Below are 27522 nucleotides of genomic sequence, written 5' to 3'. Positions count from 1 at the left end.
AATTTATTTGAACATGAGCTTTCGTGAGCTACAGCATACTTCATCGGATGCAAACTGTCTTCTGCAGTTTCCACAGTATGCATCCGATGAAGTGAGCTGTAGCTCACGAAAGCTCATGCTCAAATAAATTGGTTAGTCTCTAAGGTGCCACAAGTACTCCTTTTCTTTTCACTTAAGATGAGCTATTACCAGCAGGAGAGTGGGGCGGGGAGGGGGGGGAGAAAACCCTTTGTAGTGATAATCAAGGTGGGCCATTTCCAGCAGTTAACAAGAACGCCTGAGGAACAGTGGCGGGGGGGAATAAACATGGGGAAATAGTTTTACTTTGTGTAATGACTCAACCACTCCCAGTCTCTATTCAAGCCTAAGTTAATTGTATCCAGTTTGCAAATTAATTCCAATTAAGCAGTCTCTCATTGGAGTCTGTTTTTGAAGTCTTTTTGTTGTAATACTGCGACCTTTAGGTCTGTAATCGAGTGACCAGAGAGATTGAAGTGTTCTCCGACTGGTTTATGAATGTTATAATTCTTGACATCTGATTTGTGTCCACTTATTCTTTTACATAGAGACTGTCCAGTTTGACCAATGTACATGGCAGAGGGGCATTGCTGGCACATGATGGCATATATCACATTGGTAGATGTGCAGGTGAACGAGTCTCTGACAGTGTGGCTGATGTGATTAGGCCCTATGATGGTGTCCCCTGAAAGAATATGTGGACACAGTTGGCAACGGGCTTTGTTGCAAGGATAGATTCCTGGGTTAGTGGTTCTGTTGTGTGGTGTGTGGTTGCTGGTGAGTATTTACTTCAGGTTGGGGGACTGTCTGTAGGCAAGGACTGGCCTGTCTCCCAAGATTTGTGAGAGTGATGGGTCGTCCTTCAGGATAGGTTGTAGATCCTTGATGATGTGTTGGAGAGGTTTTAGTTGAGGGCTGAAGGTGACGGCTAGTGGCGTTCTGTTATTTTCTTTTTGGGCAACCACACACCACGTCAAGAATTATAACATTCATAAACCAGTCGCAGAACACTTCAATCTCTCTGGTCACTCGATTTCTGACCTAAAAGTGGCAATTCTTCAACAAAAAGACTTCAGAAACAGACTCCAAGGAGAGACTGCTGAATTGGAATTAATTTGCAAATTGGATACAATTAACTTACACAAAGTAAAACTATTTCCCCATGTTTATTCCCCCCCCCCCCCACTGTTCCTCAGGCGTTCTTGTTAACTGCTGGAAATGGCCCACCTTGATTATCACTACAAAGGGTTTTCTCCCCCCCCCCCCACTCTCCTGCTGGTAATAGCTCATCTTAAGTGATCACTCTCCTTACAGTGTGCATGATAAACACCCATTTTTTTCATGTTCTGTGTGTATATAAATCTCCTCACTGTATTTTCCACTGAATGCATCCGATGAAGTGAGCTGTAGCTCACGAAAGCTTATGCTCAAATAAATTGGTTAGTCTCTAAGGTGCCAAAAATCCTCCTTTTCTTTTTGCTGACATTGAAATACAAGCACCTTGGAGATCATTTCTGGAGCGGTGTTTTTAAATTGTTTCCCTATTCATTTGCAAGGTTCTCATCCCTGCAGTTTTTCATAGCTGCTTTTCGGCAACCTCTAATCAATCTGACGTGACCGATCTCACCACAGAAACTCCAAGGGGCACGATCTGGGATCCCTGACGACAGGGTGACCAGATAGCAACTGTGAAAAAAAGGGATGGGGGTGGTGGATAATAGGCACCTGTATAAGAAAAAATCCCAAAAAACAGAACTGTCCCTATAAAAATAGGACATCTGGTCCCCCTACCTGACAAGAATTAGCATGTAAACAGAACTTCTGGTCTCGGCAAAGAAGGGGAGACAGGAACAGAGCCTTCACATCAAAGTCTCTGCCCTCCAATTGCTGAGTCATTGCCACCTTCTGCCCCAACAGTCAGCTGTCAGATATTTGTGCTTAAGAAACAGGATTTCATTCTTTCATGAGGCACCTTTCCCCTCCGACATCATAACCTGCCCAACATCGTAATCAGCTCTTATTCAATTTCAAGATAAGGGATCTTTGACCTGAACATAAGGATAAGAGATCTTAAAATAAACAGCAAAAACATGCCTACATTAAAATACTGGGTGAGGCCTTGGCAAAACGTCTAAGAGACTTTATCTGAAAGAAGCACTTTCAGAGAAACAAGACTCGGACACAAGCAAGGCATCATCCTTCTCTGTTCTATATGGTGTGAGCCCATGCGCATGCTAAATTAGAGACCATTGCTGCAGCTAAGATTGGTGGACACAAGCCAGACATCTGAAAAGTGTTCTATGGGAGCTTATAGAGGCTTCCTTTCTCCAGAGTCAAGAATGAGGGTATTTGGGGAAGCTCCCCTTTGTACAGGGGCAAAGCTTTGTCTTAGTCTTATCAGAACACACTCTGGCTGAGCAGCGGGTTTAGGCTGAGGTCAGGCAAATGGTTGTCTCAGTCTGTCTTGATTGTCTGAGTGGCTCTAAAGCCTTTTCATATTAGGTGGCTTAAAAGACTTACACACCTCCCTCCCGAAGCTCCCAGGTCCGATTGAATAGCCTCCTAGCAGCCACCCTAATAGTTTGCTGCATGAGAAACATAACATGAAGGTTACAAGGGGTAAAGATCAGCTCATTCCAGCCTGGGGCATGCTGCTGCCTGGCTTCCTTCCCCCGCAGTGTGGCCATGTGTTGTGAAGTCCTCTTAGAGGCAGAACATAGGGTGAGCTGCTGGAGATTTCTAGGGTCTACTTCTCCTCTCCCTTATACCAGTATAATCCAAGAGCAACTGCACTCAAACCACTGAGTTTGAGTTTCACCCATGCAACCAACATCAGAATCAGGCCCATAGGTTGTGTGTGACTGGGAAGGAAGCAGAAAGCCAATGTTCAGCCTCCTAATGATTTGTTGCATTAAACAGCTGTCTGCCGCTTGCCTCCTGGCAATTATTTGATCCCAGTCTCAGAGAGCTAACCTGCTGCAGGAGCCCCCATGGCTCTCCCTAGAGAGCTGGAAAGAGTTTTTAAAATCCAAACCCAAACCCTGTTGTATTTGACAAGAAAGACATGAATGCAGCAGAGGGGCCACTATTCAGACAGACTGCGGTTCTCTTTCCTGTATCAGGGCGATAAAAAGACAGTGTTTGCTAACCTGGGACAGCCTTTGAGCCTCAGAGAAGCAGGCAGCTTTGCTGACAGCGCTTTGGAAAGCAAGCGGTCAGCAGATTGGAACCTGCAGAGAGAAGACATTTTAGAAAGATGAAATGGTTCTCTGGCCTGGGAGAGGGCAAAGCCAACTGAGGCCAAGGGCTTCAGAGGAACAACCCACTGGCCCTAGAGCCACAGCTCAATAAACAAAGAGTATCTCAGCACCAGAGTCACTCCCTCATTCCAGGAGTAATCCAGCCCCTAAGAGAGAGTAGCTCACTCCATGTGCTTCCATTTATAAGCCCTGGATTTCCCCTCTAATGGGGTAATTAACCCAAGGTGAGCACAGCCCCCAGGACTGGGCTCCCGATAGTAAAGACAGGTAGGTGATGAAGGCGTGTCTGCTAAAGGAGAGGAGGACTTGTGGCACCTTAGAGACTAACCAATTTATTTGAGCATAAGCTTTCGCGAGCTACAGCTCACTTCATCGGATGAGATTTTAACCCTTTTCCTGCCAGCCACAAGGGGTGACTGACACACTGTTCCACAACTCATTGTGGATTAGATTTAACCCCATCCCTGAGACTGCTCCAACACCTCCTTTCCAGAAGCAAGTGCCGGTGTCCCTTGAGCTCTCGTCCTCTGTGTTTCCATCACTTTCCCTGGCAGTTTATAATGATTACTCTTCAGGTGTTCGGGTTCATTATTTACTCCTGCTTTTTAGGCCATGTGCTGTACTTTCTGAAATGCTGCCTGCTGGACAATTTCCCCAAGCTGCTTTATTAACCCCTTCTTCACCATTTTGAACCCTCTGGACACTGCTTTCTCAGTGCCTGTGAGCCTGCCTCTGCTAACCACAGCCAGCCTTAGCCTGGGCCACATGTGCAGCCCCACAGAACTCTCCTCACGCTTACAGTTCTTTAAGAAACCCGGGCGCGGGAGCGGGTTTTTCTAAGAAAGCAAAAAGACAGGCAGACGCGAGAGAGAATAAGTACAGGAGGGAGAGAAAGCGAGCACACACTAGCTTTAAAAGAAAAGTAGAAACAAAGTGAGACAGCAAATGACGGGGGGGGGGGGGGGGGGGGAGGAGAGGAAGAAGAAAAGCACAGGAAGAGGGAAGACAAAGCAAGAAATGATGCCCAGCCTTTAGGCTAGTTGCTCCTGGTTCATTTACTCCTGCTGCGAGGATAGATTTGGTGGCCTTACCCCAGCAGACATCTCCCACCAGCCCTGCAAGCTGCAGGGAAAGTAGAAGGCAGAATGCTGTTGCTTTTGGGATTTGAGTCTTTCTTTTGTTCTCTTGGGCTTGATGGTTTGTTTTTTAAAACATTGCCACAGCAGCAAGTAATTTGTTTGCTGGCCTGTCAAGCCCTGATTCAGGGACGAGAGGCAGATTTAAGAATAATTAGCGGGGTTGAGGGACAGATCCAACACCCACTGAAAGCAATGGAAAGGCTCCCACTGACCCCAGTGGAAAAGTGCTCAGGCCCTGAGTCTGGAAAGTGCTTAGGCCCAGGTCCTCAAAGGTTTTTAGGTTCCTCCTGACTGCCACTGATTCCAATGGATGTTGGGAGCCTAAATACCTTTGTGGAGCTGGGCCTTAGCTACCTGCTTAAATCTATCCCCCCATTCATTGAAGTTAATGGGATCTACGCAGGTGCTTAAGGTACTTTCCCAAACACGGGACTTAAAAAGGGGAAAATGGAAATGCGGGTGTGGCTGGAGTCAGTAACCATAGGGGGAAAGAGGCCCTGCTGCAGTCCCTCTAGCCCCCACTAGCAGGCTGCCCGTCAATCGCCCGATTGAAAAGCCTCGCCAAAGATACCCTCCTTTCCTAGCATCTGTGTCTATTCCAGTGCTGGCACTCTGGGGACTTGTATTCAGTTAATAGCACTTGTAACAGAGAGTGTGGTTAAAGGAATGCTGCTCTCATGGTTACTAGGACGATTTTTACGAGTAGCTCTGGTTTGTTTTGTCCGTCCACTCCTGGGAGGTTTGAACGCGTCCCTGTGACGGTTGTTTGGCATGTGCTAGGCCCTGTACAGCCACTGCACAAAGATAGTCCCTGTCCGAGAGGCTCACATGTAACACATCAGGTAGGACGCCGAGGGGTGGGGGCGGGTTGTGAAAAGGGGATTTTGTGAATAGCTTTTCCAGCAGAATGGTCAAATGGCTTGTTAGGCGCAGCAGGCAGAGTGGGACGTGGCTGAGATACCCTAGGGGTGAGATGGGGCCGAGGGCATGCGTGGGAGTGCGTGTTGTGGGAGGATCAGCGAGAGGTTTTTCTGGATCCACCTCGTTCTTGCAGTCGGTAAATTGCTTCCTGGATGCTTTGTCAGCCAAATGCCCCTCTGTAGGCCGGTCCCAGGCAATGCTTTCTCAGCCATGAATGTCTGCATCTGCCCTTAAGAGTTTTGATTTTTGACCCAAGAATTAGGTTTGGCCAGCTCTGCTCCACTGGGCAGCTCTCTTCAGCCTCACTGGGCTGTTTCCTCTCACCCAGTCAGATTAGAGCTACTGCCTCTGGCGGTGCCCTTTGCTTTTGTCATACACAAAAACCTGGCACTGCTACAGGGCCTTTCATCTACACATATTAATTAATGAAGCCTCATGACTCCTCCATGAGCTAGGCAGGAATTACTATTATTAACAACGGATGGATGGGTAAATTGCGTCATGCAGCGGTTGAATGGCTTACCCTAGCTCACCCAACCGGTCAGCAGCAAAGCCGAGAAATGACCACAGGACATGTGACACCCATTCCCTAACTCTAACCACACTCTCTGTAAAGAGACACAATCCTGCTAAACCAGACACACTCCCTCTCTTCACATCCTGATCCACACACAGGTAGATAGGACCCAGTTGTTTAGAAAGCAAAGCCACTGTAACAAAACATTATGAAACCAGCCAGAGAAGGGGTTTGTTTAAAGGCAAGGAGCAAGACCAGGACACAACCCAACCAAAAATAAGAGTTCAGTGGGGGAAAATAAAGCCATGTGGTTGCTTACCCTCGGGAAAGCTGGGATGGTAGCTGGGAGCTGTTCACCTTCTGCCAGTGACACAAAGGACGGCTCTTTCGTCCCACTCGCCTCGTCCACGCTTGCAAATGGATTTCAGAAGTAAGAATTTCCAGGCAGGTGTTAGTGGCTGTTAAACTTTATAAATGGGAGTGGTCAGAAACAGAGCAGTGACTCCAGAGTCTGATGTAAGGAACTTGCAGCTCTTTGAACACCAGCGGTGGTGTTGGAAAATTGCTTCCCTGCCCGCTTTTCTTTTCCTTGCTCTTTTTGGGTTTCTTTTCCCACCCTGGGTGATTTACTGCTCACAGGAGAAACCTGAGAACAGAGCAGTTAGACTTTTTGCAGGCTGTATTTTCTCACGGCAGGGAAAGTGGAATATAGCACAGAGAAAGGTAAAAGGTCCCACTTGAATTGGGGTGGTTCCTTGGCATCATGTTGTCCCAGGGCTGACGCCCTGTTGCAGCGCTCTGGCCAACATGCTGACAACAGTGAGCTCTGCCCCACAGTGGGGCATAGAGCACCACTGCTCACTGCTCATCACAGCCAGCGGGAAAGTTCAGCCCTGGGGCCAGACTGACGGGCCTAGGGCAGCCACAGCCGAGCGCAGGCCCAGGCGTGCTCCGAGTTCCCTGGGCTGCGAGGGGCAGTGTACGTGACTCCTGAGGGGAGGCCGGCTCCTGGCATTGCCTGAGCGTCCGTGTGTTGCCTTGGACAGTGCTCGGAGCCGCTCCAGAGAGAGACATGTCCGGCCCGTCTCAGCCAGAGGTGTGTTGTTGCCCATGGACAGTGGGGTGGTTCCCCCAAGGAACCGCTCCACCCCCTGATTACAAATAATTCAGTTTCCTTCTCTATGGCTTTGTTCTGTCCCTTACTGGAAGCTTTGTCTTAGATTTTGAAGGCTAGTGCCACACATACTGCATGGACTTTAGCAGGTTCAGACATAGGTGCGGGAACTAGGGGTCCTGGGGGTGCTACCGCACCCCCCGGCTTGAAGTGGTTTCCATCCTATGCAGGGTTGACAGTTTGATTCAATGGCTCTCAGCACCCCCACTACACAAATTGTTCCAGCCCCTCTGGGTTCAGAGCCCTGTTGCTCCTGATGCTTTTTCTTGCTGAGAAATGACTAACCGAATGCGCGATACTCCCAGGGAAAAAAATCTGGGGCAGGTGCAGATAAGGCTGAGAGTAAGTTGGTTCTCACCGCAGCCCCTTCTCTCCCCCCCCCCGCCCCCCACTGTCGTGTCTATTTAGATAGTCAACATGCCAGGACAGATCCTCAGCTGATGCACGTCAGAGTCGCTCCGTTGACTTCCACAGCACTGTGCTGCTCTACACCATCGGAGGATCTGGCCCGCCCGCTCCTACTGTGTATTTGTGCAGCACCTAGCACAATGGGGCCCTGGTCTCTGCTGGGGCCTCAAGACGAGCACAACCCTAAAATGCAGTCGCTTCATACTGACAGGCCTAGAACCTTACTTTTTAAAATGAAAGCGTAGCTCTCCAGAGGTCATTTGGCACCCTATTTTCAGTGCCTTGGAGCCACTCTGCCTATCTGATGTTAGTATTCAAAATCTTAACAACTTTTAAAACTAAAAACTAAGTAACTAATCGCTAGTCTTGGACACAATTAAGTGAGTCCAATAAAGTTTTATTTCTCTTCTTTCTGCTCCAAGGAGGTTAGAAGACCTGGATGCAGGTGAACACCACTAATTTCAGAGGATTGTAATAATTCTGGACAGCCTTGTCCAGTTCCCTTCACATTGGGTAGACAACGTCAACCTCAGTCCCAGATCTAACCTGCCAAAGTTGAGGCTGATATTCCTTTTGTTTGTGGAGTTTAGTGGCAGAGGAGTAGGTCGGGGGCAAAAAACGTCAGGATTATAATGGAAACTCCTTTGCAACCTTGACTGTGGAGTAGCCCCTGCATAATATTCCATCTCTAGAATGGAGTCTTACTCCACAGTCAGAGACAAATGCTGCCATCTCCCTTCCCCCAGCAGTCTGAGAGACCCCATGGCACTCTGAAACGATACGGCTGTTCTGCCCGGACTGGTATCCATTAATCTACCTGGGCTTCCAAAAGTTAACCTTGTCCCCACACTGCATCATGTGACTAACACAAGAGTAGTCTAAATGTTTTATTTCATCCCTTCAAATGAAACACAGTTCAACTGACCTGGAGTTGAGTCTAGCTGCATCTCCCCAGGGGTCCCGAGAACAGCTTCACCCAGCTGGCCACGGGATGTTGATGTTTCACACCAAGAACCTCTACAGATGACAAGGCCCTTATTAACCAGTGGGGTAATGAATGCTGATCACACCCAGTGCGCAATCAGCTCTGGCATGAAGATTGCTGTGGACTTCTCTCATTACTACCATTAACCATAGACTTCGTATAGAAAAAGGCAACCAGCTACACTGGCCAGTACCCCTCTGTTTTTACCTACATAGCACCAGGCTGCCCTGTACCCATTCATTATAAACTCTCTGGGGTAGGGTTTATGGCCTTTGTGTGACACATCCTACATACTGTACAGCACTGCTTATACACATGGCATAAACAACATCCTCCATACATCTGACCTAAACGTCCTTAAGTGGGAGGATGGCCTGCTGGCCATTGTACAAGCCTATGACTCAGGAGACCTGAATTTCTGGTGCTACCCCTGATTTACTCTGACATTGGGTGAGACACTTTCTCTTGCTGCCTCAGTTACCCTATTGTAAAATGCCTTGATAGAGTCATAGAATATCAGAGTTGGAAGGGACCTCAGGACGTCATCTAGTCGAACCCGGTGCTCAAAGCAGGACCAATCCCCAATTTTGGCCCCAGATCTCTAATGGCCCCCTCAAGGATCGAACTCACAACCCTGGGTTTAGCAGGCCAATGTTCAAACCACTGAGCTATCCCCTGACTCCCCAAGTCCAGTTATGAAAAAAACTAGCCTTTTGAAGCTAGGTCCTGAAGAGAAGGTCTTTTTTTCCTGATTACCTGTTACAAAAGACCAAGATCTAAGACCTAAGCTGTATAACGAAATGACTGACCCACCCAGCCTTCCTTCTGGTTCCTGCTCTAAAGCCTGATAAGAACTAGTAACAACAAGGACAACTTAGTTGTGTGTGTCTGAAGGACTGTCAGCTACCTGAGGTTGGAGGTGAGCTCTCATAAGCTTTTTAGCATGCCTGTAGGGTCTTCTACTGGGTTGGGTTTTTTTACGTTTTCTCTGTAATGCTTTTACCTTAAGAATAAAGGGGTTTGCTTACAAATGATCGCACAGCTCTTTCTAACAGCTGTCAATGTACAACCACTGGCCTTTTAGGCAGTCTGGCTTGCTGGGGATTTCACAGTGTAAATCAGGAAGCTGTGCAGGGTCAGGAGGGAGTGAGATGCGGGTCTCTGCCCAGGAGAGTGAAGTGACCACTACTGGGTGGGGACTCACATTTCTCTCTCTTTCTCCCCCTCCTGACCTGGGTATTTCCAGGCTGTACAGTTCCCTTACTACATTGTGAATGCCCCAGCAAGTCAGACTGCCTAAACAGGCCTGCTCTGCCTGCCTTCCTCAGAGGCTATACAGAGCATCAATGCTCATGGTTAAAGCCCACACAGCTCCTTCTAAGCAAGGACATTTATTCTTAAGGTGAAAGCACTGCAGAGAAAACATGTAAAAAAAAATGTTAAGCACCTACATGCACGCAGCTAAGGTTACCAGGGATCACTCCAACTTCACAAAGGGCTCTGGCAGGTGAACAGTCCTTCAAACCCCACCAAGGTGCTTTCCTGTGGTTACATATTCTGTGTCAAGGTGGTTACGAACAAACACCCCCCATGAAAAGTTTAGTCCCTCCTTTAAACAACTTTGATCTGTGAATAGATAATTCATAGACACTGGGTTTCTCCTGAGGGCATAGCTTCAAAAGGCTGGGCTTTTGCATAACCAGGGGAGTTACCTTTGCACACACCTTCGTCTAGAGATATCCTGGAAAATCCACTTACCTTTAAAAGGTCACAGTATTTAAAACAGTCTTCTGAAGTGCATAACACATTTCACAGTTTAAATTAGGCAGGTCTCCTCCCTAGAGACGTTCCATGCAATGCCACAATAATACATATATATTTGCAGTTTTAATACAATGGCCTCCTAAGCTACTTAACCTTAATTCAATAAGGTTTGTCCAGGATATTGCCATAGTGGTCACAAATGCATACTGCCTTTCTAGCAGAATGTTTATTATATTCATCGTTGAAATATGAAGGGATGAAAGGTAATGGCTTAAATGCTGTCCAGGAAGTAAGTTAATGGGTTGCTCCAGGATGCCAGTCAAGCACCCTAGTTACAATCACTTTTTAAGGGGGGAGATGTGACAGATATAGCAATTTCCTGAAAGATCCTTGAAAGCCCGTACTGTATTAAGTTTATATATTATTGAGAGGTGGGACAGTATGTAATCTCTCTGGGGGAAGACGTGACAGATATTGCAACTCCTTGTAGTATCTTTGGGGAGCCATTTCTACTCAGTGGGGCGGGGGGGAGGGTTATCACAGCTCCTCCAGAAACTAAAAACAGTGGTTGGTGATTACCTCACAGAGAGGTACCACCACCTGGGGAGGCTCCCATATACTAATATGAACTAGATTATCCAGAAACCAACACATAAAGGAATTTAGAATAAATAGCCTGAGTTTAAACTGACTCAGGGCCTCCTTTGTGATCCAGCAAACACACAGACCCTTCTGCCCAAGGGGGAGCCCTAGCCTTGAGGATGGGTTGGACAGACTTGACCTACCAGGTCCCATAAGAATGCTGTAGAGTTGCCAGCATTGCATTTCAAAAATAAGGGACTGTTTTCTTAGTACCCCTGCCCCACCCCACCTCCAGCTATTAATTATTAATAATAATAATAATTATCAGCACTCACATTCACCGGGGTATTTCTTGCTGCTTTTTTGCAGCACTCAGCAACTCCCCCTCTTGCTGTACAGGGATGAAGTACGGGACAGGCAATTTTCTATTTAAATAAGGGACGTCCCTTGTATTATGGGACTCTTGGGAACCGTAGACTGCTGGGTAGCCACTGGTGAGCTTTTAGCATGCATATAGGGTCTTTTTTTTTTTAACATGTTTTCTCTGTAACGCTTCCACCTTAGGAATAAAGGTGCTTGCTTAGAAGGAACTCTGTGGTAACTTGTAACTGCAGGCAATACACTGGTCGTAGACCTGAGAGAGAGGAAGCAAACCACAGTCACTGGCCTGTTTAGTCAGTCTGGCTTCCTGGGTACCTCACTGTGTAATCCAGGCAGCTGTGCAGCCTTAAAACCCTGCTCAGGAGGGAGAGAGACGCAGGTGTCTGCCCAAGAGAGGTGCTGGCCAGGAGCCAGGAACCCTTCCTGAGCCACAGAGCAGGAATACAGGTGCAGTCGCCATGAACTGCGCTTTACAGTGACAGAGAGATGCTTTGTGGGGAGGGCACAGAGCCCTGTAACACACCTGGACTAACCAGTGGGTGGGCTGCACTTACACGGCCCTTAACAGGCTTCTTCGTTCCCAGCTCAGCAGTATCCTAAGGAGGGGCTGGCACCGGCCAGGGGTTTCTGCTGAATGCTGAAACTAGAACTGCCTGGGCAGGGTGCTACATAGAGTGGGTGTTCCCAGCTCTGCTCATTGTGGCTGGTCCATCCCTCACACAACAGCGAGAGTCCAAATCACACACAAGGGCAGAGGTAGAATTCGAGGCAGAGGGAGATGATGTTTCTTATGACTCTGTTCCTGCTTTATGTGCTTACCGGGCAGTCTGGCCAGTAAGTACATTTGTATAATCTCCTCCGTGCCTCACAGCAGATGAGATGTCTTAGCCCTATATGGAAAGGAATCATTTCCCCTACCATGGAACTATAGCTGTCTCTACGGGGGAACGCCGCTGTGACAGTGCACGGCCACATGGGCCAGCTTGGGCAGGAAGTGCAGAATAGTGCAACTGCCTGCAAGGGGTGCAAGGGAGCGTTGATTATTTTTTAAAGCGGTTTAAACAATTTGAAGTGGGTCCCCAAATGCCACATGTCCATCTCCCCATTCCTTTGATAATCATAGCAAAGCTTTACACTTCGGTACACTTTTAATCTTGAAAGCTCTTTACGGACAGGGTCGATTAATCCTCATAACACTGCAGGAGATAAGTATCATTATCCCCATGGTAAAAACAAGAAAACAGAGACCAAAAAGTTTAAAATGACTTGCTTAAGGCCACAGAGCAAATCAGTGTCAGAGCTGAAATCAGAACTCAAAAGCTTCTGTCTCCAGTCAATAGACAACACCTCTCTCTGGCATTTAGCTAATATATACATTAAACCCAGACGAAGCTGGAAATGGCAACTGAAATTGCTGGCTGTGATTTGACTGCACAATGCATGGAGCTGTGTGAGCTGTTTTTGCTGGGTCTTATGGCTTGGTTTCTCCTCCAGTGTAAACAAGAAATGAATAAAGCATGAAGACAGTTCCGACTCCTCATGCAGAACGACACCACATTGTATTGCAGCAAAGGAGTTGAAAAGAAGTTCAAAGTACTTGCTACTTAATGTCAAACTATCTGATTGCAGTAAGGAGCTGTTTGGTGACTGATTCCTGTTAAAGTCTACTAAGGTGAGAGGGCACTGAACCCAGAGTAATGGGGGCTATATCCATAAATAACCAAAGTCCACTCTTGGTAGCTACACAAATCTACTTTCTTTTCTGTCCAAGAACCAATAAACCCCATTATGGTCAGTCCCAGAAGCAGAGACAAGACCTGAATAGACACAGATACTATGAGCTGGACTCTTTTAGCCTCTTTATTCCCGCTTTATGAAGATTTATTCCTACTTCCCGCCCCCTTATTCTTTCTGACGGGAGCTATTGGCATTAAAGAGGATCTTTATTTCTGAAAAGTTCATTCCTGCTACTAACACTGCCCAGAGGATGGTAGTTACACCTCACTTAGTTTATTCTAGGTCAATCTATCACAATTAGTGTCTATGGAAAGTATTGTCGTGTCAGAATCAAAAGATGACGACCTTAGAAAGGGAATAAGCAGCAGGATGAGCACATAGCGAACAAAGACTGAGTTTGCTGCCAATGTCCTCAAACAGTACGAGAGACGGGCTGCACCAGGGGACAGGGGCAGACTCACCACCAAGGCCAAAGCACTTAAGCTCGTGTTTAACTTGCAGCACAGGCTTAATTCCCCTTGACTTCAGTGGGCCCTAAACCCCTGCTGACACAATTGGATGATTTGGTGTGAAAATGGGAAAAGGGTCCAGATCCACTGTGTGGAGTGGAGAAGCACTCAGGCATGTGTGTGGATTTACAGTGGGAGTTGATGTGTCAGACAGTGCTCATCTCCCCTTCCCACTGCCTGCCTGTCCCCCTGGACTCCCAGATCTGGATCCTCATGGACCCCGCCATCCCTCCCCTCCACATGGCTTCCTGTGAGGTCAGAGAGGGCAGCACTCCCCAATCCACAGCCACCCTGCAGGAATCTGTTGGGTTTTCATCCCAGGATCTGGCCCTTTGATGGAGTTCTGATACAAGTGCATCTAAAGGGCATTCACTCTGTGTTCACTCAGGCAGTTCCCTGCTGAGATTCCCAAAGAGCTCCACATGAGTACAGCCCAGGGAAGGCTGGTGTGGAGATGCTTGTGTCAAGCTGCCCTGCAGTGGCTCAAGATTGTGGGTACCAACCTCAGGCAGACTGTTGGGAAACAGGGAACAAACTCCAAACTGGCTGTGAATTCTATACTTAGATTTCACCAACCAGTTATCAAGTTGTAAACTCCTCAGGGACTATAACAGCCTTAACATGGAGTCACAGACGGTCTCCTTGGGTGCTCCGATCTATCTTGTCACCCAGGTAAGTGTGCCTTTGTGATAGATGGTCCCTTACACAATGGTCACCGCTATATTTAGGTTTCAGAGTAACAGCTGTGTTAGTCTGTATTCGCAAAAAGAAAAGGAGTACTTGTGGCACCTTAGAGACTAACCGAAAGCTTATGCTCAAATAAATTGGTTAGTCTCAAGGAGCTATATTTAGGTTACTCCCAATCCCAGAGAACCAGTCAGTTATCGCAGGTCAATTGCACCTTAGATCTCACACCAAAGACAATGCTTGTAGCCAATCCTGTAATAAACTATCTAAAGATTTATTATATAGGAAAAGGAAACAAGAGAGTTATGTACAAGGTTAAAGCAGGTAAACATATATATGCACAAATGAGTTCCCATCTTAAGTTTCAAAAAGTAATAAACACTTCTATAATAAGTAAGCTCTATATGTCTTTTATGGCTCACCCAGGCTAAACATTGCAGATCTTTTGCTTATGCCTGGCAAACCTTGCCCCTCAGCGTCTAAGCAGCATACAAAAAAAGTTCCTTCTTTATCAGGCTTTCCCCCCTCCCCCTTCTGTTTTGGGCTGCAAACCTCAGCTATGGAAAGAATTCACTTGCATGACTTACCTTCATGGGGGGAGGGGAGAGTAAACAACAAAGTCTTTTGTCCTCTTTAACATTCCACACTAGTCTGTCTGGTGTCCATTGGCCTTCCTGGATGGGCAGAAAAGAATACCTTTAGTTGGAGACCAGCTTTTCACCTAGTTAACATCTCTCTCCTGTCTGGTGATTTACACTGTTACAGAGGCTTACAATGCAAATGCTCAGATATTACCTGATAATAGGGTACAGATGTTACAAGTGAGATTAATGCCGGCAGTAACTTCCAAGCATTCCATAAAGTCTAAAGTCAAATGCTTGTTTTAACAACACTACCACCCAGGTGGGCCAGGCTGGTTCCCACTATGTATTTGTCAATGTTCAGTTGAGACATGAGCATCTGGGCTGCCAGCGTCACACCCCAAAGTGCCTGGTGTCGAAGGTGCACGTAGCATGTGGCTGCTTAGCATATCCTGAAGCACATCCGGCTCTTTAGTTTAGTTTGTTTTGATGGAAAGGCTGTTATGTCAGGGCAAATTACATTACTCTCAGCTTATTAAAATCATGTTGTAATTTCTCAACTGGTAATTACATGCGACAGCAGTGACTCTGCCTTCATTCTAGGCAGGAGCCCTGGCTAGAATTCAACCAGCTGAGTCAAGCTACAAGGTGCTTTCCAGCTCTGACAGGTTCCCCCCGGGATGCGACTTGGAACTGAGGTACCACTGAGTCCCCCTGACCCACCAGCCTCGGCTCCCTTTACACTGTACTGCTATGACCCGCCTGCCAAGCCCTCTGCCAGGCTCCAGCACACATGCAGGTAGGTACACACCCAGCTGCAGTTACATGCTGAAAGGTTCTTTAACCAGCCCCTGCACAGGAAGGCACAGGTAGGACACTTTCCGGTTCCTAAGACACGCACCTCTTTTCCAAAGTGTAAACCCAAAATTATACCATTTTGCGCTTGTCGCGGAGTGTGGGGGAGTCCAGGCCCTGCACCCCTCTTCCTGGGATTCACTGAGACTCTCAGCCAGCCAGTAAAACAGAAGGTTTATTGGACAACAGGAACACAGTCCAAAACAGAGCTTGTGGGTACACCCAGGACCCCTCAGTGAAGTCCTTCTGGGGGAGCAGGGAGCTTAGACCCCAGCCCTGGGGTTCCCTGTGTTCCTCCACCCAGCCCCAAACTGAAAACTAAACCCACCCAGCAGGTTCCCTGCTGCAGCCTCCGTCCACATTCCTGGGCAGAGGTGTTACCCCCCCCTCCCCCTCCTGGCTCAGGTAACAGGCTCTCAGGTCTCCCGTCCCCAGGGCACATTCCCAGGCCAACACTCCCCCCTCCCTGCTGCTTCACATCGTCACAGCGCTGCACAGAGAATTGTACAGCCCCCTCGCTCAATGTGGAGAGGAAATATACAACAGCTTCCTGCCCCGAGTTATGATTTCCATGCACATTGGTTTTAGACAAAGCAAAAGCAGGTTTATTAACTACAAAAGAATAGATTTTAAGTGATTATAAGGGACAGCAAACAGATCAAACCAGAATACGTAGTAAATAAACATAACTTCACATAGGATGGTAGCACATACAATCCAACAAGATATTACTGTCTAGCAGATCAAGACTTTTAGAATGACACCTCACAAGGCATACTTTGTGCAAATCGTATCCTAATTATATGACAATGGTGCATATTGGGGTGCGAGGGTGTCACACCGGCATCTACACTGGGAAAACTGTCAAGTTGATTTGGGCTTAGCAACCACGTTACCTAAACCCAACCGCAACGCAACCCCTTTCCTAGTGGAGACAGCCACAGCAGTGATGAGAGGGAGAATACGGCATGCACAGAAAGCACCTTCTCAGCACTGGAAGTGGTCCCTCCACAGCCAGTTCAGCCCTCATTTACAGCCAGGCAAACTTAGTGAAGTCACTGATCTTCCATAGCAGGGTTAGGGCACATTAGGGGAAAAAATGTAACCTAGTGGACAGAACACTGGACTGGGACTCAGGAGTTGTGGGTGATATTATTGGCTCTCCCATTGGCCTGCTAGGTGACCTTGGGCAAGTCACTTCACTGCCCCGTGCCTCAGTTTCCCTATGTGTAAAATAGGGATAGTGATAGTGAATTCCTCTGTTAAAGACCTTTGAGATCTATCGATGAAAAGTGCCATCTGAGAGACAGCAAGGTGCTGGTGGATACTGTGGGGGAAACCTCTGCTATTGCTGAGATCCCTCACTGCCTTGTACCTTGTATAGCACAGAACTGCCTGCAGCAGATGTTGCGAGGCCTGAGAGGGGACATAGTGAACAAATAGCCAAAGATATCAAGACAACAGCAGAGGAATTCTGCAGGCATGTCGGAGGTAGAAACTTGCTGGAGAACCAGCACTGTGACTGCACCTTGTGGATGCTAAGGGAACAGCCAAAGTGGCCTCAGAGATTGCAGGTGAACTAATTTAGTTCTTTGCATCAGTCTTCACCACAAAGAAACACCTACCCCAGATTACTCTTGCCAGGCAGGAGGGGTGGGGCCTGGCCAGAGACAGAGAGATCAATAAAGAGTGGATGGAACAACCTGAGAAACGAGGGCCCAGTCCTACGATGAATCCCTAATGGGCACAGCACTTGCTACTAAGAGTAGCCCACCACCTTCCACGCCCAGCTGCATGGGGCCCTGATTCAGAAAAGCACCTAAACATATGCTTGAATCATCCCTACTCAGGAAAGCACTTAAGCACACACTTAACTTTAACCATGTGTTGAAGTCCCACTGAAGTCAATGGCACCTTCACAACTCAATAGGACTTACACAAGTCCTGAATGCCTTCCTGAATCAGGGCCTCTGTTTGCAGGATCAGCCCCTTAAGCTACCATCCATCACCAAGATCAAACAGCACGCCTGTGAAAACACTGAAGTTGCTGAGTGGTGAGTAAAACCAGCCGTTACCCTAGCGGACTAGAAGTTGATCAGTGTTGTAACTTTTTAAAATGCTGAAGGGAGCTCCAGGAATTCGAGACCAGTGAACCCTACCTAAGTTCTGAGAAAACGAAATGAGAAAATCATTAGACAGAGTGATAACCCTCGTCTGATCAGTGCAGCGTGATAGGGCTAAGCCAGCAGGGTAAATTGGTGGCTATCATTTATTAGCAAAACTGGACAAAATGTGTAGAACGGCTGGGTATCATATATAGAACTCTTTGATAAGGATTTTAATAAAGTGCCCCAGAAGGGGCTGTCAAGGACCCTTGGTAACCACAGACTGTGATATACAGACCTGTCCTGGACTAAAAACTGGTTAAAAGACAGGAAGTGAAATAGGAATAAATGACACGAGCTCAGCATGGGGAGTGCTTTGAAGCGGGTTGCCCTATGGCTCAGTGGGAGCTGTACTCTTCAATGTATCTACTAGTGACCTGGAAGAGGGAGTGTTAATGAAAGGGCTGAGCATACAAATTTAGGTTATCAGACCCCGGGGAAGTTTGCAAAGAGCTCATGAAGAGCTTGAAAAAACTGGAAAACAGGGCAATATGATGGCAGATGATACATGCAGGGTGATACCTGGTGGAAAACAGCTTACCGATGGGTTTGGTTTAGGAGCTCTTTTCACCCAGCACAAAAATCTCTCTCTATCAATGTGTGAAGACATGCAGTAAGAAGCTGACGCAGGAGGATGTGTCATCCGGATCCTGATAGCTTCTCATTCATTCCCTCTTATCCACAGCTTATAAATGAAATTGTGTCGAGGAAGGGGAAAAGGTATTTCTTTGGAAAGGATAAAGGGGACCGAGGAGAGAGTTAAGAATCAGAACTGGCAAATCAATCAACAACCGCCGGAGTTCAGTGCTGAAAAATAATCCCATAACTCTGTCTGTGCTTCCTGTATAGGAAATGGCGTAACACAGAGCCTGTGCTGGGCAACCTGTACTCGTGTTTAAAAACATCAAAGTGTTTTCCAGTCTAAGGCAGCTGCTTATAGCTGAGATTGCGCTAGAAATGACAGCTAACCAGACAGAACAATTCAAGATCAAACTGAGGTAGGTCACTTCATTTATTATGATGGGCATCTGCTGCTGGCATGCTCAGACCATGCTAAGGTAATTTCACATCTGAAAAGCAAGAGCAAGATCAGTGACAGCGACAGCTCTTCCCCTTCCTACTTACCAAATCTGGCAGCAGCCTAGTATCCTGGCCACTCCAGCGACATGTGCTGTGGGCATGCTACCTGACACCTCACAACATACCCACCTCCTTCCCCTTCCCACCCACCCCTCCAAACACACCTGCACACACACAAGCCTACCTGGAATTATGTCTGATTTTCCCACAGAGTCTGTGTGGCATTTCACAGATGTTTTCAACACATCACCTCACTGGCAGTTTGTCCGATGTGCTTCCCTGAAGAGAAAGGAGACTTCTTGAGAGCAACTTCTTTCTGTCTGTTCTCCTGAGGGTGAAACAGACAGGCTTAAATAAGTTGCAATTCCTTGCCTGGACACTAGATGGCATGTGCCACGAATTTAAAGGTAGAATTTCGTAGGAATTTAAAGGTGACCTGTGATTTTTATTTTATTTTATTTTTTTTTGAATGAGCTAATTAGCGTGTAAAGGTCCCAAAGGAGACAGGTTACATCAGGTGTTCTGCACCGCTAGGCTCGATTCTCCATTGCCCTGCTTCTGGTGTGGGGCCTGTGGTATTACAAAACTGCTCAGATCGGGTAGCATTTTGCAAACCCTTTGCTCTGAGATAAATGACTCAACAAAGTGCAGGGCAACAGAGAAGCAGGCCCATAACCTAGGTTTTCAGTTCTTGTCTCCTGGCATTAGACTGGCTGGCAGCCCCCACTGTCACACCCCCGCATGCCTCACGCAGTGATGTCACAGCCGTCCCACAGTACCGCTCAACCTGGGGCCAGGCTAGAGGGGGGTGGAGTAAAGTGAGTGCCATTTAAAAATAATAATAATCATTCTCGTCATCACTCTTGTGTCCCTCTGACCTTTGCTCTTGGGGCATCGAGTGAAAAAAATGCTTACAAAACTACGACAGTACTCCGCAGCTGTGCTGCCAGTTCTTGCCACTTGAAAGTCACTCTTGCAATATTTGGTGCTTTTCTTCAAGTCTCAGCTCCAGGAGACATGAGGTTTTGGGAGCATCTCAACTTTCATTTCAAGTCAAGGAAATTTCCTTGTGGCTGCAGAGAAAAGCTTGAAAATGGGACCCCGGAAGGCTATGACACCAGCAGGCTACGACACCACCAGACCATAAATGGAGCCCAAAAGTTGTTATTCTTAAAAACCTCGGTATTTTAAGCCAGTGTCATGATTTCTGAGGGCCTGACTCATGACTTTTGAAGGCTTGGGGTTGGCAACACTGGAAAACTCCAAGCCTTTTGTTGCAGAACAACCAAAAAAAACCTTTTCTGAATTTTATTGGAACAGCTGGCCCAGCTCACAGCCAGGAACCCAGTCAACCTGCCTCCCCCCCAAGGAGGGCAGCCTGGGGAGCTGGCCAGGTGGGGAATTGGCCAACGGACCCCCCAGGAATCCAGAGATTCCTGGGACCCTTGGGTCTGCAGCAGCCCACCAAGCGAACTGGCAAGGCTCTGAGGAGCCAGGTCTTGCTTAGCAGGCTGTCCTGTAGCCTGGGAGCCTTGAGTCCAAGGCAACACACTCGGTGGACTGCCCTGAATCTAAGGCCTGGTCTACACTACGAGGTTAGGTCAAATTTAGCCGCAGTAGGTCGATTTTATAATGAATGCTTCTACACAACCAACCCCGTCCCACCGACCTAAAGGGCTCTTAAAATCGACTGCTGTTCTCCTCCCTGACAAGGGGAGTAGAGCTAAAAATCGACCTTCCTGGGTCGAATTTGGGGTAGTGTAGACGCAGCAAGAGTCACCCAGCTGAGGAGCTGTGAGCCTGGAGGCTTGGGAGCTGGAACTCCCAGTCAGCCCGCCAGGCTGGAGGCGAAGGAGCCAGGCAGGGGAGCTAGCAGCAAACAGGCCAGTTTCCAAGCCAGCCTGGCCAGTTTCTTCAGAATTGTCCCATTCCTGCCGAACAGTCCGTTTGGATGAGCCAGGCTTTGCTGATGGAAAAGCATCGCCTCCCAGCCAGATCGAATTGCAACAGGTACCCCAAACACGGCCTGAAGCCAGGTGCGCAGGCTTTGGACTGCAAGTGTATACTTCAGAACTTTTCGTTGTATAAAGGAACTTGAGATTTAGCTTTTTAAAAATAAGCTATTACATCTGAGGCCTGGTCTAGTGCTCACACCCAGGAGCCAGGAACCTAACCCTGCCTCTAACAGAAATGGCACATCGGTGCCTCAGTTTACCCATTCATAAAATGGGAAGAGTACTACTTACTGGCCTGCATCACTGGGCTGTGGTAATGTTTGTAAAGTGCTTTGAAAAGGGAAAGCTCTCATTACGAAGCATTACGGATACCTCTCAGGACATGCTAGCGTCAGGGTAGTAGGGGGTTGATGGCTATATTGCACTAAAGAAGGTTTAGAATTCACCTGTTTCTATCTAGGCTCTGTTCCGTTAACGTACTTGCTGAGATACCACAAACAGGAGGCGAGAAAGGAGGTCAGTGCTTCTACAGCAGTGTCTGTGGTAGCCGCTCTCTTTCCTCCCCAATTTTCTTTCTTCCAGAAATTCCTTTAAAGATGTAGATGAAGATCCTTATGAATGAGCCTTTTGTGACTGATGCTACAAGGCAACCGTTGCCTAACACACATAAGCCAGCTGCGTTGAGCACCGGAGGACAATGTCTTTTTGTAACATGCCGGGGGCGGGGGGGGGGTACATTGGCCTCTGCTGTTATTACATTAGAAATTCCCTTTACTCCAAAGGTTAACATGGTGAATGTAAATGCTGAATGCCGTCGGTTCTGACCGTGCATTGGGAAGCAGGCTCAATACATGGTGGCTCTCCAATCTGTGCAAGGATAGTGCTCAGATGGAGGAAATGACTAGTGTGAACGGCAGACACCGCACACATGTGTGCGAAAGGCTGTTATTCCACCAGAGCCCTGAACTGGAAAAGCAAGGACAACGCTTGCACTGACAGGCCCAATTGAGCTAGGTATTCATAATTCAACAGTGTTTGCTGGGAATGGCTCGGCCTCTCAAAGGGATTCACCCCAGCCAGGCCACGGAAGGCAAGTTCACACTCCGGCTAACGGCGCTGCTCTTGCAAACCAAAAGGAGCCAGGGTTCTGTACCTTCATGTCGCTGGGGTCTGTGAAAACCCACTTAGCAAATGCTTCGGGGTGTCCTGCACAGGAGTGAAAGTATGTGAATGGTGGGAAAACAGCAGACAGCATGGGCCAAATTCAGTGATAGGGTAAGCAGGCATAACCCTACTGGTGTCAGTGGCATTTACGCCCGAACTGAATTTGGCCTAGTGTCTCTAGTCTCCCCAGGAAGAGCCCAAGGTCCAGCACCTAGGAGTTGGCAGGTGCATGTAGAGGAGGAGCAGCGGGCTGACTGGGAGGGGTCAGGGAAGTTAAAGGGACCCGGTGAAAGCTGTACAGCAGTGAGCCTTTCAAACGCTGCTGGTGTCCAGGCTGCCAGCCACCAGTAAAGGTTACAGCTCAGTTGGTCAAACAAGCACCTGTGCTTTCTCCCATGCTGCTCCGTACGCTTGGGGGCAGCTCCCAGTCAACATCAGCAAAGCTACCTCTTTATCCCCCTTTAAATCCCTCCCGTTAGCTCTCCTTTGCCAGGAGATCCACGAACAGCCCGCTGTCCAACTCGGTCTCACTGGTTCCTTGTGCTCCAAGGCCTGCCTCTGGTCTTATACTGCAATTGCAAGCTCCTTGGGGCAGGGACGGTCCTTTCGTTCTGGGTTTGTACAGTCCCAGCGCAAAGGGGGCTCCTGGGCTCTACCAACAACCGTGGTTCTGCAGAGGCAGTCACGCTGGGCTGGGGAGGAGCCGCACGTGCCCAGGGTGCTGCCTTTGAAAGGCAGAACGCCTCCGGAGGCGCGAGGGGCAGCAGGCACCTGTCCAGCAGGTGTGATCAGCACTGCCCCAGCACAGCTCTGCCAAGGAGCGGGGTGGGCCATGACTCTGGCATCTCCTACCCAAAGATGCCCTGCTGGCAGAACAAACCAAGCTCCCCTTAGATTCCCCAGTGCCTGCAGACCAGCGATGGCTGTCTGCTGCATGGGATCCCTGTGCATTCTCCCCATGCACTGTACCCACGCTGGAGCAGCCATAATCTGGTTATATATGTGCTGAAAGGTGTGTGTGTGTATTTGTGTGTGTGTGTGTGTGTGTATTAGTCTGTCACAGTTCAGGGCAACTGCACCTGCATTCCTCTCTAAGGTCCACCAAGGGCACTCAGTCTTGGGCTTCCGGCTCCTGAGCCATCAGCTGTCTTGGGTGGAGACACGTGTCTCCCTTTCTTACGAGGGGGGCATATTTCCAGGCTGCAGAGCCCCTGCCTACAGTGTGAATGCCCCAGCAAGGCAGACTGCCTACATGGCCAGCATCTGCTCTTTGCTTTCTCGCCAGACACTAAAATAATGTAATTGGCCAACAGTTCAGTTACCACCCACCTCGTCCTAAGGCAACACATTTATTCTTCAAGTAAAAGCATTACAGAGAAAACAGACCACAACAATAGAAGAGCCTATGTGCATGCTAATTAGATTGCCAGCGATCACCCCAGCTCCACCAAAGGCGTTGGTAGGGGAAGAGTCCTTCAAACCCCACCAAGGAGTTTTTCCTTGGTTACAGATTGATAACTGTCATGGCTCACAACAAGTACCCTCAGGAATCCAGGAGTCACTCTTTTGTCCAGTGTGAGCCTTTTGATCTGTCCTCACTTAACAGGTGATCAGCAGACAAAGGTCCCTGCCTCAGGGTGACACTGCAATAGACTGAAGTCTTGCATAACCAGAGTGGGTCCGTTTGCATACCTCTCCCCCTAGCGATTTCCTGGGAAAGCTACTTAACTTTAAAAGTTCATACTTGTCTTGGCCCATTGTCCTTTGAGGCTCATACCACTTCCCATGGTTCACATTAGTCAGGTCTCCCCTGAGAGACATTCCATACAATCCCACAGGAATATACAAACATTTGCATTTTTAATAAACGAAGCCTTACAATACTTAAACTGAATTCAGTTAGGTTTGTCCAGGATAGCAGGACATTGCCACATATGTCTCAGCCCCTCAGGTGTCTGAGCTCTGCAAAGGAGTCAATCCATTTCTCTCTCTCCTTTATTGTCCTCTGTCAGGCCCCACTTGTTCCAAACCAGAAACAACCACCCCACTGCTTCCTCCCTCTGCCTAATGGGAACTAGGAACCATCATAAAATTTCCTTCCAGGGGAACCGTTTACTGTTCCTTTCCGGTGGCTAAATAAGACACATGAAGTATCTTTTTGTCCTGCTTATTTTTTCCCTTGGCAATATGAATCAGGAGGGGAGGGATAGCTCAGTGCTTTGAAACTGCTAAACCCAGGGTTGTGAGTTCAATCCTTGAGGGGGCCATTTACGGATCTGGGGCAAAAATTGGTCCTGCTTTGAGCAGGGGGTTGGACTAGATGACCTCCTGAGGTCCCTTCCAACCCTGATATTCTATGATTCTATGATTCTTAGCTCTTCTGTGGCGTGGCTGGAGGACCTACTGCACTTCTCCGAGGATGTGTATTGTGAATGCTCACAGCCTAACGGAAGGGTTGGCGAAGACCACCCTTGCCCGAAATGTTAACTTGTCATTGAAGTTAACAGGTGTTACCAGAAGACAGAGGGTATTAAACAATCCTGATTCAGAAATCCCTTCCCTACTTAATTCTCTTTCTCGGTTCTGGTGTTGTCTCCATTCCACTAATGTTGGATCATTTTAAAGAAGTTCTGTATTAAAATCACAAATGAGTTTGATTCCCCATAGTTTAAATTCCAGGGTATTACTAATTAAGAGGTCTCTTGGGTTTTGGTACTATTTCTCTCCCTCTATGTGTGAAACTGCAAGCTGCTAATTGTGTTAGTACATTCTAAGACAGAGTCTGTTCTCAAAGCAATTCTTTGTAACAACTACTCACACAGAGAGAGACTCAAAGCAATACTCTGTAACAGAAACAGCACCCAGAGATTCCCCGCCCTTTTGTTGTATTCATCTCGCTTTGTTAACAACTGTGATTAAAATAGAGATAGAGGATGTATGTGGATAGATGCTTGGTGTGGATAATAACTGAATGATCGGGGAGGTGCCAGCCTAAGAATCCAGTGTCCATCGGCTGAAGAAGGTGTCAAGTGGAAATAACCAGAGGGCCCCCGGAGGGTAGACTGCAACCCACCCAACAGCCTCAAGAATGGGAGAACCAAAGAACAAGATAACATCTGGCAGCATGGAGCCATCAGGAATGTGCCATCTGCTGATTGATTCAGCAACAGCATGATGAAGCAATTCCCATAGACTGACATAGGAAGAAATTCCTATAAAACTGGACTCTGGAAAGTGAGAACTTTGGGGTCTGATTCTGCAAACCAACTTCCAGAAGCATCAGATGAGCATCTGACAAGGCCCTGCTCCCTTCTCATGTCCAGGCCACCCGGCCAGTGGCTTGGCATGAGCAACTCTAAGGCTGGTAACTATGATAACAACCTTGCAGAACCTGTGTGTGTGTGTGTGTATGAATGAATGTGTGAATAAATATGAGATTGAATGGAATGTTATAGCTATAACTAACTGCTTACTGTGATTCTTTCTGTATTCACAATAAATGTGGCATTTTGCCTTTTCCCCTTTAATAAGATCCTGCTGGTTTTTATTTTATTGGTATAACACTAACATCCTAGCGCCTCGGCACAACTTAGCTTTCTAATGTGAAAAACAAGCAGGACAAGAAAAGTTGAGGCCACTTTTATGCACCTTAAATATGCAACAAAAGGGTTCCCACCTGCCCACCCCACTTTTTTCACTACTTAGCAGATCACCTTTAATAGCTGCAGTTCCAGGAGTTTCATCGAAACCCGGGGCGGCCTGGGCCGACGAAACTGTCTGCTGTGACTCCAAAGGCACCTGCCGCATAAAGGTCAGCATCGATGTTCCAGTCTGCAAAGCTGAGCCTCACGCCTGGTAGCACTTTGCTATTTTTTGTAACGGACAGAAGTTTCTTCAAAGCAAGGGTCTCTTGAGATGGAGAGAAAAGCAGACTGATTTGGAAAGGAACCGAGCCAGCTGGGCGTGTTCCCAAGCCTGCAGTGAACTGCAAGCAGGTTGATATGGCAACGAAAGGGCCCACACAACACAGAAACGTTACTGATCCTTCTCTGAAGCTCCCTCCTTGGATTGCAGACTTTTAGAGGTGTATGTGGTGAATGGATGGCACTGGGAATCTCTCTATCTGCGGTTGCCAACCCTCCAGGATTGTCCTGGAGTCTCCAAGAATTAAAGATTAATCTTTAATTAAAGATTATGTCAGGTGTGTAACCTCCAGGAATACGTCCAACCAAAATTGGCAACACTATCCTCGCCTGCATTTTTGAAGCACCAAATAGCAGGATATTTTGGTGCTGCATATAATTACAATTCACACTCAGCTTCCGTCCTGTGGGGACAGTCATCTCCTGCCCTGCCCTTGCTGCAGAGGGCCCTAGGTCCATGGCTTAGTAGTACATGGGCCTTGTGCTGGTAATCTACCCAGAGTGAACTTCACCCTGGAGTCCTGCGCCAGCTCCCAGTGGCATTAGCAGGAGTTTTGCCCAGTGGGAAGCAGGATCAGGCCTTAGAAGTTTTCTAGTCCTTTGGTCAGTGGGTTAAGGAGCTAAAGCTACTGGGAATGGTGGAGGAGCTCTGCATCACCCTGAGTGAACGACTTACAAAGCCAGCTCAGCCCTTCAGACAGCCTCCAGCACTGAGCCAACTCAAACCCTTAAGGGGTGTGTGTGCTCAGCACCGGCCTAGCTTTGTTCCCATTGGAGTTAATGCTCAGATCAGGTCTCCACAACATAGTCAAAATGCTGGTGGCAGTGCCCTGTCTAGACTAGCCCTTAGTGACCAATTGCTTAAGGTGGCTCAGTGGTGCTACTAAGCTGCTTTAGGGGTTTAATGCATCTTAAGCACTGGAGCAGCTTTAAACTCTAAAAGCAGCTTAATGGCAGCATGAGCCCCCTTAACCCTCCGAGTTAAGTCAACTTATGTGCGGCTTGATTCTCTTACGGCACCGTAACTCCTCCATCAAACTGCTGAAACGCTGCAGAAATCCTAAGTCAGGGTAGGGTTGTTTTTTAAAATTCTTTTAAAATATTTTTAAAGACAATTTTTAAAGTGCCCAGGGAAATCTAACACAAAGTCAAAGGTTCCTGCACAGTAGGGGTTGAGGAATTGAGTGCATAACAGCCAGGAAATGTGAAACCGAGGGTCCCTCCAAGCAACACGAGCTGGGCCACAATGCACACACCTCAGGTTTTCATTTCCTGTTCCCCCTGGAGGACGCAAACTTCCAGGCTGCTCCAACCTGCACTGGGGGCTGGGCCAGGCCAGGGCAGCAGCAGGTCCAGAGTCGGAGAGTGTAAAGTGCACCTTCTCGCCCATGCTCACCAGCTCTGCCAAGATCTGGCCCAGGCTGCCTGAAAGATGCACAGCTAAATCCTGGGGTTCAGAGCAAGTCAGCAAGATGCAAGTGACCTCAGACTGACCCCCGAGCGCTGGGAGGGGGAGAATCTCTTCCTTCTCCACTCACATTTCCTGGCATTTGTTTCACTAACTGTTTGAATTGCATTTTATTGCCTTGCTGGTCTCCTCCCATCTGACCAAACACACAAAGAGGAATTAGGGAGTGGGTCACTTACTGTCCTGTCCTGTCCTGTGGAGGGCTGCAGGGGCAGCTGGGAGCTAGCGAGGGGGTAGGCAGCGGAGGAG

At 47.9% G+C, this 27522-nt stretch overlaps 1 protein-coding gene across 6 annotated transcripts in view; it reads right to left on the bottom strand.

The window, feature by feature from the left end:
• Positions 1-19318, bottom strand: part of GGT1 (gamma-glutamyltransferase 1) — a 58617-nt gene extending 39299 nt beyond the window's left edge. The window contains exons 1-5 of one of the 6 annotated variants that reach the window (XM_037878321.2): positions 18948-19317; positions 14670-14756; positions 8363-8454; positions 6175-6321; positions 3168-3248 (exon numbers count right to left, since the gene is read on the bottom strand). Coding sequence is in view for 1 of the 6 variants with exons in the window: in XM_043530046.1 (XP_043385981.1) it covers positions 14670-14675 (6 nt within the window). In the remaining 5 variants the exon portion in view is untranslated. Of the gene's footprint in view, positions 1-3167; positions 3249-6174; positions 6328-8362; positions 8455-14669; positions 14757-18947 lie in introns of those variants that run through there. The other 5 variants (XM_037878320.2, XM_043530047.1, XM_043530048.1 and 2 more) reach the window with 5 other exon arrangements.
• Between the last annotated feature and the right edge of the window lie 8204 nt (positions 19319-27522).

Source organism: Chelonia mydas, chromosome 15, assembly GCF_015237465.2.
Source record: "Chelonia mydas isolate rCheMyd1 chromosome 15, rCheMyd1.pri.v2, whole genome shotgun sequence".
Taxonomy (NCBI): Eukaryota; Metazoa; Chordata; order Testudines; family Cheloniidae; genus Chelonia; species Chelonia mydas.
This window is presented reverse-complemented; position numbering and strand designations above follow the sequence as displayed.